This window comes from Papaver somniferum, chromosome 5 (assembly GCF_003573695.1).
Source record: "Papaver somniferum cultivar HN1 chromosome 5, ASM357369v1, whole genome shotgun sequence".
In the NCBI taxonomy this organism is placed as follows: domain Eukaryota; kingdom Viridiplantae; phylum Streptophyta; class Magnoliopsida; order Ranunculales; family Papaveraceae; genus Papaver; species Papaver somniferum.
This window is the reverse complement of record NC_039362.1, coordinates 92,267,619-92,280,048: the sequence shown is the minus strand read 5'-3', so window position 1 is coordinate 92,280,048 and position 12,430 is coordinate 92,267,619. Positions and strand designations below refer to the sequence as shown.

At 37.1% G+C, this 12,430-nt stretch overlaps 2 protein-coding genes and 2 long non-coding RNA genes across 5 annotated transcripts; 3 read left to right on the top strand and 1 right to left on the bottom strand.

Annotated features, from left to right (window-relative positions):
* Window positions 1–2,208: 2,208 nt before the first annotated feature.
* Window positions 2,209–2,891, top strand: LOC113277645. Of its 2 annotated transcripts, none has more exons than XR_003325030.1 (3): window positions 2,209–2,295; window positions 2,388–2,490; window positions 2,846–2,891. It is a non-coding gene; the product is annotated as an uncharacterized LOC113277645 (long non-coding RNA). The 2 variants fall into 2 exon arrangements; XR_003325031.1 differs by having other exon boundaries at window positions 2,223–2,295; window positions 2,391–2,490.
* Window positions 2,892–5,949: 3,058 nt separating this feature from the next.
* Window positions 5,950–6,523, top strand: LOC113277644. The gene is made up of 3 exons (XR_003325029.1): window positions 5,950–5,985; window positions 6,068–6,168; window positions 6,295–6,523. It is a non-coding gene; the product is annotated as an uncharacterized LOC113277644 (long non-coding RNA).
* Window positions 6,524–7,339: 816 nt separating this feature from the next.
* On the top strand, window positions 7,340–9,598 carry LOC113282219. The gene is made up of 3 exons (XM_026531193.1): window positions 7,340–7,668; window positions 7,763–7,971; window positions 9,111–9,598. The coding sequence occupies exons 1-3, from the start codon at window positions 7,573–7,575 to the stop codon at window positions 9,394–9,396; spliced, it is 591 nt and encodes a 196-aa protein (XP_026386978.1). The 5' UTR covers window positions 7,340–7,572; the 3' UTR covers window positions 9,397–9,598.
* A 1,247-nt stretch (window positions 9,599–10,845) lies between these two features.
* LOC113282218 (non-specific lipid-transfer protein 2-like) lies at window positions 10,846–11,483 on the bottom strand. The gene has a single exon (XM_026531192.1). The coding sequence runs from the start codon at window positions 11,386–11,388 to the stop codon at window positions 11,098–11,100; it is 291 nt and encodes a 96-aa protein (XP_026386977.1). The 5' UTR covers window positions 11,389–11,483; the 3' UTR covers window positions 10,846–11,097.
* Window positions 11,484–12,430: the final 947 nt, after the last annotated feature.

Genomic DNA, 12,430 nt, shown 5'->3' with positions numbered 1-12,430 from the left:
TGGGATGGTTAAGTTTTGTATTTTGGATGATCATGGTGTTGAACTTAGTGCACTTAAAGTTTTAATTATAATTATGTCTTGCTCAATAATTCTAGCCTGACGTGCCAACAATCGGGCTACTCGATATGTCAACATAAACCGATTGTCTAGGTTCCATAAAGGAATCGGTTTATGTGTGGGTTATGTATAATCCGATTCTTCATGCCTTAAAAATGTTATTTTTCCTGTATGTTTTTCAAGCTATAATCGGATCACATATGCATCTATATAAACCGATTAGTGTCAGTGAAAATTCAATTTTTTTTACATGTCTTTAATCGGTTTATATTGGTTACAAGAAAGACCGATTCCTGCTGGCATAAAAACACAAGCGGATTTTACAGACCTTCGAGAAGACCGATTATTTCAAATTATTTCACTTTTTTCAAAAAAGAATAGCCGTTAGGGACTTTCTCTATATATAGAGATCTCATCCTTGGACCCCATTTGCCCCAAAATTGCTCATTTTATTCCTTCTCACTCCATATACTCCACAACTACTCATTTCATACCTCCAAAATGGCATCATTTGATTCAAATGAAGATCTATCCGTCACCAAAGAATGGTACGCGGAAACTCGAGTTAGAAATCAGTCCTTTGTAAGGGTGGATGCCGTAACCTTTTGGGCAAGGGTATACAACAAAAATAGGCAAGAGTTTGGGAATCCTAATGGAAGTGTTCAACAAGTCCAACATAGGCACCTAGTCATCGAAAATGCGATACTTGCTTTTTTAGCTATCCAAAAACGGATTGGAACGCTACCCACTTTAGCCACTCCATTGAACAATTTGTAAGTATTTTTGTGGTTTATTTTACGTGATCCATGTTGTTTGATCTTCCTACTAAACACCACTAACAAAGTAAGTTTGTGTTTTGTTTTTGTAGCATGAAGTCGTCAAAGCGCGCTACTTGGAGGAAAAGGGGGAAGCATTCGCATTCGATGCAATCTATCAATTCATGGTATCCAAAATCCCGGAGTATGCCCCGGACGTCATGGAGGGTGGATCAGACTTGGATTCCTCCGACGAAGATTGATGGTTTTAGAAGTTTTTGTGTAGGTTTTGTGGGTACGTAGATCTCTATGTAAACCCTCACGAGACTATAACTCGTCCACTAGGGTCGCCTAGGGGTTTAAAGGCTTGATGTATGTGTTAAATGCATCCTACAATAATGGAATGAATGAAAAAAAAACTCTCTTATGAAAGAAAATAATCGGTTTATATACGTCACATAAAACCCCGATTAGAACAATCGGATTATTCATATACCAATGTCAACCGATTGTTGGAGTCCTCTGTTAATTTTGGAACACCAATCCAGAATCGGTTTACAAGTGCATGAGCGTAAACCGATTCTGGGTACTGTTTACGAAAAAAAATCAAAAAAATCAAACTGTTTGATGTTTTGCAGAACCCTTTAACACTAGTTGATCTCAAATCTAAAACATAATTAACACCTAATACGATTAATTAGTGTTAATTAAATAGGGATAAATTAGGTACTTAAGTAATTGTTGGATAATGGGTGATGTGAAAGTTATTTCTAATGACCTTTTTTATCATCTAGTAGTAGGTCCCAATTAAGTTTCATAGACCCTAATTTAACCAGAATATTCAATCACATTGTTTTCTAAAATTTTATTTCCCAAGTCTCGGCTAGATGTAACCAAACAAGAAATAACAGTGTTTAGATACCACTTCATCTTAATTTATCAACCGACCAATTAATCGCATCTTATGGTTTAGAAATTTTGTCAAATTGGTTTGTCAAAATGATTTGTTATTGGATCCCGATCCTTTTGATAAATATCGGTCAGTATTACACCTAGAGCTGGCAATCCGAGCCAAAACCCGCGGGTTGGCCCGTCCCGTCCCGTGAAAACCCGCACCCGTCCCGGATCGTAACTAAACAAGACGGGCGCGGGTTGTATATTTAGTGGCTTGTGAAGAAACGGGTTAACCCGGCCCGTACCGTGAAACCCGCGGGTTAACCTGGCTCATTCCCCACCGCTACGTGTCACAGTAATGTAAGCCTGTTACGTACGTGTCACAATATCTTGTTTCCCTCATATAAAAAGTTAAAAACGAAGAAGGAAACCCTAACTCCCTAAGCCTAAGCTGCTGCGGCCTTCATTCTTCCTCTAATCCTCTTCTTTTCTTCTTCCCTGCTGAGTCTTCTGAATTTGATGGCAGGTACGAATCACAGTCACAGAACAACAAATTGAAATCTAAAGATCAAAGTTTAAAGGCTAGCAGGTAACAACAACATACTTCAAAGTTTTACCCAAGATTTTTCTCTTCACTATTTCCAGATATCATTTTTTGTCTCTGAAATTTTCGTGTAACAGCAGAAGAAGATCGATCTCATGTATTTAAAGGTTCACTGTAAAGGTTAACTTCAGATCTCGTGTTTGAATTTCGGATTTCATCTTCTTACAGTTACAATCAAAAGTAAGTTTTCTTTTCTTTTCTCGTAAATATCATCAAAATAAAACATGGGTTTTGGCAATCAATTGTTAATTTCTTAAATCTAACCCCTTTACTTTTTTTATTCATCCAGTCTACCGAGAATACTCATACCAGCAGATGAAATACTAGCATTTTTTCCCCAATTCTAATTTTATTGTTGGTAATCTCTGCTGTAGTTTGCACATAGGATATTTAGATTCTTTAATTGGTAATTTTGGTTGTGTTTATCGATTTGTCCCCCACAATTTATCTGAATACTCTTGTCTCTCTGTCCTGCAACTTAATTACTGTTTAGTGATGAACAAAATCTCATCTGTAACCTTTCCATGGAACTCAGGGGGGACATCAAGCACCATCTTTGATTAAATCTACTGGGGAGAGAGTGAGTCCTTTTGCCTCCATGTGTTGTTATTGCTATCAGTTACTGCATCTTTTTCAGTTCAAGTTATTCTTCAATGTTCTGTTTAGCTGTATGATTTGGTTGGAATATTCGACTATATCAGTAGTGGAATTTGAGGTCTGAATTTCATTGACATTAGGTTTATATATGATGAACTATTAGGTACGATACTGGTAGGTCAATTTTTTCTGTGATGTCTCTTTCTCTTAGAAATCAATGATACACCTGATGAAGATAGCTTTTACACAAACAACTAATACAAGTGACAAATTCTCAATAGATTGGTAGTCTATACTTTTTAGTCACCAACACAGCCAGCAACATAAATAGCACCACCACCATCAGAGCATTATGCTTAGAAGAAGAATTGTATAAATACTTACAACAGATTTAGAATTTCTGAAATATGGTTAGGTTTCAATAGACAGTTGATTTTTTTCTTTTCTTTTCTTTACATTGCCAGTTTTTCACGTTTCTGATTCTCTGAATGACTCTTTGACTTGTTCTTTGTGGCTCCATCCATTTCAGGATGTCAAGTGTACAAGAACAAGAGTTACCAGAACCAGACCATTACAACGATGTTATGAGTGGTGACGGTCAAGATGATGATGATGATGTTGAGATGCTAGATTCTGTGAATGAGGATCCAACTGTTGGTTGTGCACCTGCACAAGTTGCACGTGGAAAGAAAAATAGACTTAGATCCGAAGTTTGGGAATTTTTTAAACTCGTTAAGTATAAGGATGGTACAACGAAGGGGGTGTGCAAGGCTTGTAATGTAGGATATAAATATGAAAGCCAAAGAGGTGGAACTTCAGCCATGAAAAGGCATAAGTGCATTAAACGTCAGTCTATGGACGTAGGGCAGATGATATTAGCTTCACAAAATAGCCAGCTGTCTACCCGTGTACGCAAGGTTGATCAAATGAAATTACGGGATTTGTTCTCAGCTTTACTCATTGCAAGAAATGTTCCATTTGCTTTGGTGGAGTGGAAAGAGTTTAGGGATATATGTTCTTATTTAAATGATGACTTTAAACCAATATCAAGGAATACTGGGAAAGCCGATGTGGTAAAGAAACATAAAGCACAAAAAGAAGTTATTCGCAACAGATTGAAACTTGCTCCAGGTATGATTCAAAATTTCAAATGATTTATTTATACTTTTATGTATGAGTAATTGATTAATATGATGTGCTAGCTAATGTGTATGACTTACCCTTACAGGTAGGATATGTCTAACATCAGACATGTGGACTTCTGTAACAACTACTGGATATATAAGCTTAACTGCGCACTATCTTGATAAAGATTGGGTATTGCAAAAGAAGCTTCTGAATTTCTCTCCCCTTCCACCACCTCATACAGGTAAAGCACTTAATTTTATTTCTTTATTATCTTAAATATAATTTCATGTTAACTTATTCCCCTTTCTACTACCTCAAACAGGTGAACACCTTTCTTCTAAGTTATTTGCAATGATAGAAGATTGGGGAATTGAAGAAAAGGTATCCAACATCACCTTGGATAATGCTGCAAATAACGGAGCTTGTGCTGGAATTATGAAGAGTAGACTTGTTGCAAAGAAGATCTTGTTGAACGATGGAAAATACTTTCATGTGCGTTGTTGTGCTCATATCTTAGCTCTTATTGTAAAAGAAGGACTTACGAAGATTGATCCAGCCGTGCTTAAGATTCGAGCGTCAGTGAAGTCCCTTAAAAAGTCCCAAGTAAGAAAAAAAAAGTTCTTGGACATTGTTGAAACTTTAGGAATGTCTGGTCTGAAAAAGGGTATTCGGCAAGACGTAAAGACAAGGTGGGATTCCACTTCTATTCTGTTATAAATTACAAAGTTGGAGAATTGTATAATTTGTATTAATGTTTTTTTAGATACTCACTGAATGTTTGTTTTATGCAGGTGGAATTCAACTTATCTTATGTTAGACAGTTGTATCTTGTATAAGCCAGTTTTCTCTCATTTGAAGTTGGTGGATTCAGACTATGAAGACTGTCCAACTAATGAAGAATGGGAACAAATTGAAGTAGTCACAAAGTTTCTCAAGGTGTTTCATGAACTCACAAAGGTTTTTTCTGGTAGTAAGTATCCTACTTCCAATCTGTATTTTGAAAGAATTTGTCAAGTTCAGGTGTTACTAAAGAAAGAGAGCAGAAGTAATATTGAATTCATTAGGAACATGGTAAAAGAGATGCAAGCAAAATTTGATAGTTACTGGAAGGAGTTGAGTCCTATACTGGCTATTGCAGTTGTGTTAGATCCTAGATCGAAAATGAATTTTGTGAAATTTACTTACTCCAAGTTGTATCCTGATGAGAGAGAATTAGAATGTCAAGTTAATAAAGTGCATAGTAATATAAAAGCACTTTTTAATGAGTATTACACCTTGTCAAGTTCAAGAGCTTCCAACAGTTGTGCAGCTCAAAATTTGAGTGTTCAAAATGGTGGGAATTTTGCTGCCCAAGAAGGGAGTGATTTTTTTCAGGTAATTTCAACTTTTATGTTCAGTTTGATTCATTTGAGTTCTTCATGATTGGTATAAGTCTGCAAAACATGTTCTTTTTTTTTAATACAAGATGATAACTTTGAACCCAGATTTAATATGTCAATGTAAACTCTGAGCATGCCATATATCGTTTATTTGTCATTGTAATTACTTATGATAGAATGAGGAATGTACCCAAGAATTGGTTGTTGGATTGTTTGGGATTCTGTCATTCTGTGTCTTGATATCTAGTGTCTTGTCAACAGGAATATGTTGCAACACAGGAACGTGGTGGTAATGTATTAACTGACTTGTCAGAGTTAGATGAATATCTTGGCGAGACGTACAGAGGTTGTCTAAATTCACTAGACATCCTTAACTATTGGAAGAACCATGAACAACAATATCCAGTACTTTCAAGAATGGCAGGGGATATTTTGTCAATTCCTATTTCAACCGTCGCATCGGAGTCTGCATTTAGCATTGGAGGAAGGGTGATTGATCGATTTCGCAGTTCCTTATTACCTGAAAATGTTGAGGCGTTAATAACAACTCGTGATTGGGAATATGGAATTGGTAAGTAAATCAATAATATTTTATTTAGTTGAGTGTCTAAATCTTATCTATAACATTGGTTGTTTTATTATGATCCATATAGGAAAAGAAGATATGGATGAGGACAATGTGATCGTTGAAGAAGATATATTAGGATTTGAACCTGACGCAGTGGAGGATGGGGCAGTGGAGGATGTGGAGGAAGTAAGTTCTTATGCGTCTAGTTAGTATGCGTACTTCTTCAATATAAAGCGGGGTAATTATGCAAATTCCATGTTTTTGACTTGAATCTTTTTTTTTTGTTTGGTTTATTTTTTCTTGAAATTACAGATTCATATTGAATAGTTGGAGCAACTCAAAGATAAACATGGAATATGAGAATGTTTTATCACTTACCAGTATCTCCAAATATTGCATAGAAAAGAGATTGGAGATGTTTTTTTGATAGTTAACACTTTTTTTGATTAACCACACAATATATATTTTGTGCAGGAAGTGGTTATTAATATTGTGATATTGTCGCACTTGGTGATACAAATTAGAAACAATGGTATCTACAGTCTCGGTCTCGGAAGTTTATGTTCATTATTTATCAATTATCATCATGAACTGATGAAGTACTGTGTAACTGTAACTAAAGTACTTAAGTACTAAAGTAAACTACTAATGACTAGTAAAGTAAGTCTAGTATGAATGTATGATACTATGATAGTATCTGTGTGACTGTGTCTGTGTTTCTTTAAGAAGACTAATTTGTTTAGTTTTGCAATTTTGAGTTTTTGAATTGATATACCAAATGAATTGGATGAATGTTAGATACTTAGGTTGTAGCTTGTAGGAAAGGAACTTTAGATGCCCTGAATGTGGAAGAAAATAGCCCAGAAATCGATTTCTGGCGAGTTGACTCAACAAAAACCAGGTAACCCGTGAGCACCCGTGAACCCGCGAGCTTTACCCGGGACGGGCACGGATGGGATAAATGACCACCCGTGAAGAATTTCAACCCGCGAGCTCAGGCTTGTATTAACCCGTAACCCGCGGGTTGGTCACAAGCCAGACCCGTCCCGCCCGTTTGCCAGCTCTAATTACACCAATACAGCGCCGTACTCTATCTGTAACGACCAATAAAATACCGACATCCGATACCCCGAACGCCGGAACAATTCACAAGAAAAATCGGGAAACCGACAAATAGACAGCTTCAGCCCTGATATTAAGCTACTGGTCATTCAATCGAAAATCACCGGTTTTGAATTTAATTTGGGACCCACATTTTAAACTCATAATCATTTCATTTCTTTAATTAAGAAAAAAATAAAGATGTTTTTAATTAACTAAACAAAAATAAACTCCATTCGAAAAAAGCAAACACCAAAAAAGTTGTAAATAAAGAAGAGTAAAGTAGAGAAACAAGCAAGTACCTCATCATAGAAAGAAAACAAAACAGAGGAAAAAACAGAGGAAAAAACAGAGCATAGAGAGAAAAAAAGAAAGAAAGAAAGAAAGAAAGAAATAGGTACTGAGTAAGTGATAATAAGAAAAAACAAACAAATAAATCAAACTAGATCCCACCGATTCTCTAGTCAGAAAGAAGATTAGGTGGTGGTAATGGCGAAGATTTCAATATCAATCTTAGTAATCATAACTTGTCTTCATCTTATTGCTTTTGTATTTGCTATTGGTGCTGAACAGAGAAGAAGCACTGTATGTTATCCTCCCCCTCTCTTCTTCTTCATTTAGTTTTCAATCTCTCTGTTATATACTAATTTCTTCTTCTGATGATGATGAATATTAACAGGGGAAAGTAGTACCAGATCAGTATGATGAAACAACGTTTTGTGTTTACACTACAGATGCATCTACAGTGTATGGGCTAACGGCGTTTGGTTTACTACTTCTCAGCCAAGGGATTGTTAACGGCGTTACAAGATGCCTTTGTTTTGGTAGAGGATTAATGGATGGTACTGCTTCAAAGACGTTCTCCGTCATCTTCTTTGTCATTTCCTGGTAATAATCAAACTTTAAACCCACACTTAATTTTTGCTTGAATTATTTTTTATTAGAAGCTACTCCACTCTCCGAGCTGAGTTGGTCGACTCATAGTTGAACCAGTAATCTAAATTAACTCACAACGAGTGTGTAATCGAATCTAATGATTGAGTTTAGTAAATTTGAGTTGTAGTGGGAAGTGAATAAATAATTGAGTACTTGACGTCGACAGTGGCATGTAAAAGCCTGGCCGGTCTTTTTGACCTTAACTTTAAAGAGTTTGAGAATGAGTCTAGATGCGTAAAGAATACAGTTCCTTTTTTTATGAAACTGGATGCATCCTGATATAAATTAAAAATAAGAAAAAGTATATGAAAATGGGTAAGATGAAACTGTTTACATCCTGCCTATTTTTACATTTTTGTCCATTTAAACAGTATTAAAATCTAAATGTCATTTTCACCCAGAAATTGTTGATTTTGATCTTTTTAACCAATTTTGTGTTTTAACTTGTACTAAGACAAAATAAGATCATGGCCTCATGTGATCAAGTACAAATGAGGTTGTTGCAATGAAATGTCTATTGAACATGGCACTAGAGAGTAAAATAGGCAGTAATTTTAATCAACCGAGCGAAATTCCGTGCTCAAGTCTTTAAAAGGGTTCTACTGGCCGAATAAATCCTGGGTACTTTGTAGGTAGGTGTAGAACTGCTCCGATTCTTGGTGTCTTTTGAGCATATATTATCCCAGGAACTTATAAGCATTATTCTCGGTCGTCTATGTTATGTTTCTGAAATGGCTCAATTTGGCCCATTTATGTTATCTCCATCCAGGATTGCCTTGTCAGAGATTCTTTTAGTGTAATTGCACTTGTAATTTGCTAAGGGAGAAGCTAAGAGTGTAGCAGATTCTCTGACAAAACATGCTAGAAGTAATGTCCTGTCTTATGTATGGCCTGGTCTTCCACCTGACTTCATTATGGAGTCGCTGGAGAATGACAAACTAAATGTAGCTGCTTAATTCATTTCCATGTCCTGGTCATCGTACAAGTTGTCCATGTTGCTCTGTATGTCATAATGAGTAGAGAATATGATTGCATTAGATTGAACAAACAGCAATTGCCATGCTAAAGATAGAATTCTAATTGTAAAACAGGGTAGGATTTTTGGGAGCGGAAGCATGCTTGTTGGCGGGGTCGGCGAGGAATGCCTACCACACCAAGTACCGAACACGGTTTGAATTTTCAAACTTATTATCTTGTGCAAGTCTTCGCAAGGGTGTATTCGCAGCTGGTGCTGCATTGACTTTAATATCAATGGTTGGCTCCATTATGTATTACTGGTCTCACACAAAGGCTGATACTGGTGGATGGCAGAAACACACGAACGAAGGCCTGGGAATGACTTCCCAAGAGGACCATAAACAAGATCAAAGAATTTGATTTAAGATGAGCAGGGAGGGGGGCTTTTGTTTTTCATATCTGTTTGCTATATTTTGATTACTAGGGTTTGATTCTGGCTTGTATTTATTGTGAATGTGGATTGTCTGGTTAAGCATAAGAATGAAGTGCAGCTAGGTTACAACTTTTTATCGTCTTTATGTGTCAGTATTTGCTAGTGATCTAATCTAACTCTGAAGAATCATCTGGTCGGAATCTCCTCGGCTCACTGAGTTATGTGCCCTATAGCTTTGATTTCCCGTTTCATGTTAAGTTAAGATTTCCTTTTCCGAGTCGGTTCTAGTTTCCTTGGTTTTCATAAACTTTTCGTCACCATGAGAGTTTCCAAATTTTGTGAGTTCGAAGCCCGTATAAGAAGGCCTAGTGTTATCGTAAAGAAGCACATTCTGCTTTTCTTTTCTTCTTTTTGGTCTAAAATATGAGGCTCGGGAATAATCATAAGAATTTACTCAGGGATAGGGTTTCGAAGGAACTATTCCAGCAAGCAGTTATGGAGACTTTTTATCCACGGTATGACTATGGATATTACGGGGATGAAATTCCGGTGGCTGACCATAACACGTATGGAGGGATTAAAGAAGATCGTTTAACAACTCAATGTGCCAAGGATATAAAGAAGAAACATCAAGCAAGCCGTGGCAATAGAAACAACTCCGCGCCTTCACCGTCGCTTGTTGCGATGAAGAATCGATATGCGCTGCTTGAAGACGAGGATGCTGCTTTCTAACTTTGTTTTCTATCGTCGTAGTCCTTTTTTTTTCTTATGCAATTTATGTAAGGGTTTGATTTGAATTTGATTTTGGTCGAAAAAAAAACAAATGTGCCCCAAGAGTCGAGAGATGACAACCTTGAGTCAATATCTGGTTGGCTAGAGGAGTGCATCCAGGCATACCCCATTAATGTGGAACATTAAATCTTTGATTAAAACTTAAACTTTACGTATTAAAAAAAATAAAAATAAATTTCTTTGGCGATGTATTGAAAGTCGGTATTGAAATAAAAAAATCTTTTTATTCGAGACATATTTTCATGTAGTAGACCGTGTAGAACTTATGGCCATGTCGGTACCATGATGTTTCACTTTCACACGAATTTTAGCGGTGGATAAGTAAATGATAAATACTTGACATGAAATGCCGATGGCTTTTGCATTTCAATAGCGTTGGGGCAAGTAGCATTAATTCTGATGTAATTGAGCGCGACAGTGTACTAGATTACACCAGAACTAGTGAACCTAAACTCTACTGCAAAAATATGAATTGACTCGCTATTCACCCGGTTTTTGGCTCATAATCAATCATAGAATCTTGTAGGAGGCATGGCCGAGTGATTGAAGGCTTAAAAATTTGAAGATCATGTGTTAAATGAAAGGTGCAACTCAAACTGGTAAGCTGGAGTATGCTCTAACAATGGTGTGCTTTTAGCGCAATGTTTAAAACAACCCGTCTTTTTTAGAATCCGAGAGTAATTAACGAAGTTGACAAAGTTTATTTAATAACCCATATAGGATTATGATCCACAGAAGATCATTAGATATTGAAAGACAGCAACATAGTATTATCAGGCATCATCCATAGTAGAAACCCGAAATACGAAATACATATATAAAGATCTTTAATGTTATGGTACGGATCTCCGGCCATCATGCTCCGCAACTTCAGTATCCTTTCCGGTACCAATTTTTCAGCAACTAGGAAGAGGTACGTTACATGTGTTAGCTACCTTCCTACTGTTGGGGCTATTAACATATCCTCGGAGGCTAGGATCTCTCAAATACCCACAGAGACATGGTTTCTGCTCCCTTAAGCTAGCGCAACAATCACTCGACGGTGGAGTACTAGATGACATCATGGCCCCTGCGCATGATGCTAGCTGAACAGGGCTACAAGTTACTGCCGTCGAAACCAGTACTTGACTGCTCAAAAGCAGCGAAAGCATGGCCATGACCAGAACTGAAGTGTATGTTACCTTCATCTTTTTCTACTTCACAATTAACTACTGAAGAAACAGAACAAGGCTAGCTTTAGAGTTTAGAGAGATGGCGAGGTGAAGAATAGCTTGGGAGTTTGCAGAATTTATAGAGCAGTAGCACCGCACTAAAAGACGTGACAAAAGTATTAGAAGGGGGAAGTTTCAAACGGCATTAAAGTGGACGGCCTAACATCTAACTGCATTTGGGTGACACATCAAAGGTGCAACTAAAGCCAAGTTCCAGTACTCTTTGAATTCCACGAACAAATGTGCGTACGAATTAATATCGTGCTTGAGTTATGGGACTCTAAATGCAGTTGCGATTCTTAAAGAGCAATAGCCTCCCTTGGATTCTAAAGACCAAGTTCGCTTGGATTCGTAGACACGTGAGCAGCTTAGCGTTAACATGGACATACAGCGAGAAGTTTATTTTGCCGCATATGCTATGGCTTTAATAGTAGCAATTGCAGTTGGAGAGAGGCGAAATATAAGCCTTGGATAGAAGGCCCTTCTTTCGTTAACCTTGATTAGTCTCGTATGTCCCAAGGGATGCAAACAATGTTGATCATTTGCAAGCGAAGTTTCATGTTAAACATCTTTTTTCTTTTTTTTTTCGAACAAAGTAACAGGAAATTCATATTGATAAAAGCTCTAAAGAGCAAGAACAGACCCCAAATACAACTGACGTACCAGATAAATGACACCGTACTAATTAATGACTCATATACCGTAAAAGTTTTAGCGAACAACAATTGCAAAACCCCAATAGATACCAATGAGGGCAACTGAAATCCACACGGAAACCGGATACAAAAGATCGCACGATACATCAAACATCAGTTTCTAAAGGTATCACTAATAAGGCCCAACCGTCAAGAACAAAGAAACAGTAAAAAAAACGCCAACCTAAAAAGATCGCCACTGATGAGAAGGCCAGACAATAGAAGCCTAAACCATAGAAGCAACCGTGGATCAGTTGAAGAACCGGTCAGACATAGCCCGACCCGATCCGGGAAAAAACCCTAGCTACCATCTTCCCCGCCGG

Excerpts from the sequence above, each read along its gene's own strand:
- LOC113282218 (XM_026531192.1), bottom strand. The coding sequence starts at position 11,388 with ATGAAGGTAACATACACTTCAGTTCTGGTCATGGCCATGCTTTCGCTG.
- LOC113282219 (XM_026531193.1), top strand. The coding sequence starts at position 7,573 with ATGGCGAAGATTTCAATATCAATCTTAGTAATCATAACTTGTCTTCAT. Across the intron at positions 7,669-7,762 it reads CTGAACAGAGAAGAAGCACT|GGGAAAGTAGTACCAGATCA; the intron begins GTATGTTATCCT and ends GAATATTAACAG. Across the intron at positions 7,972-9,110 it reads ATCTTCTTTGTCATTTCCTG|GGTAGGATTTTTGGGAGCGG; the intron begins GTAATAATCAAA and ends ATTGTAAAACAG.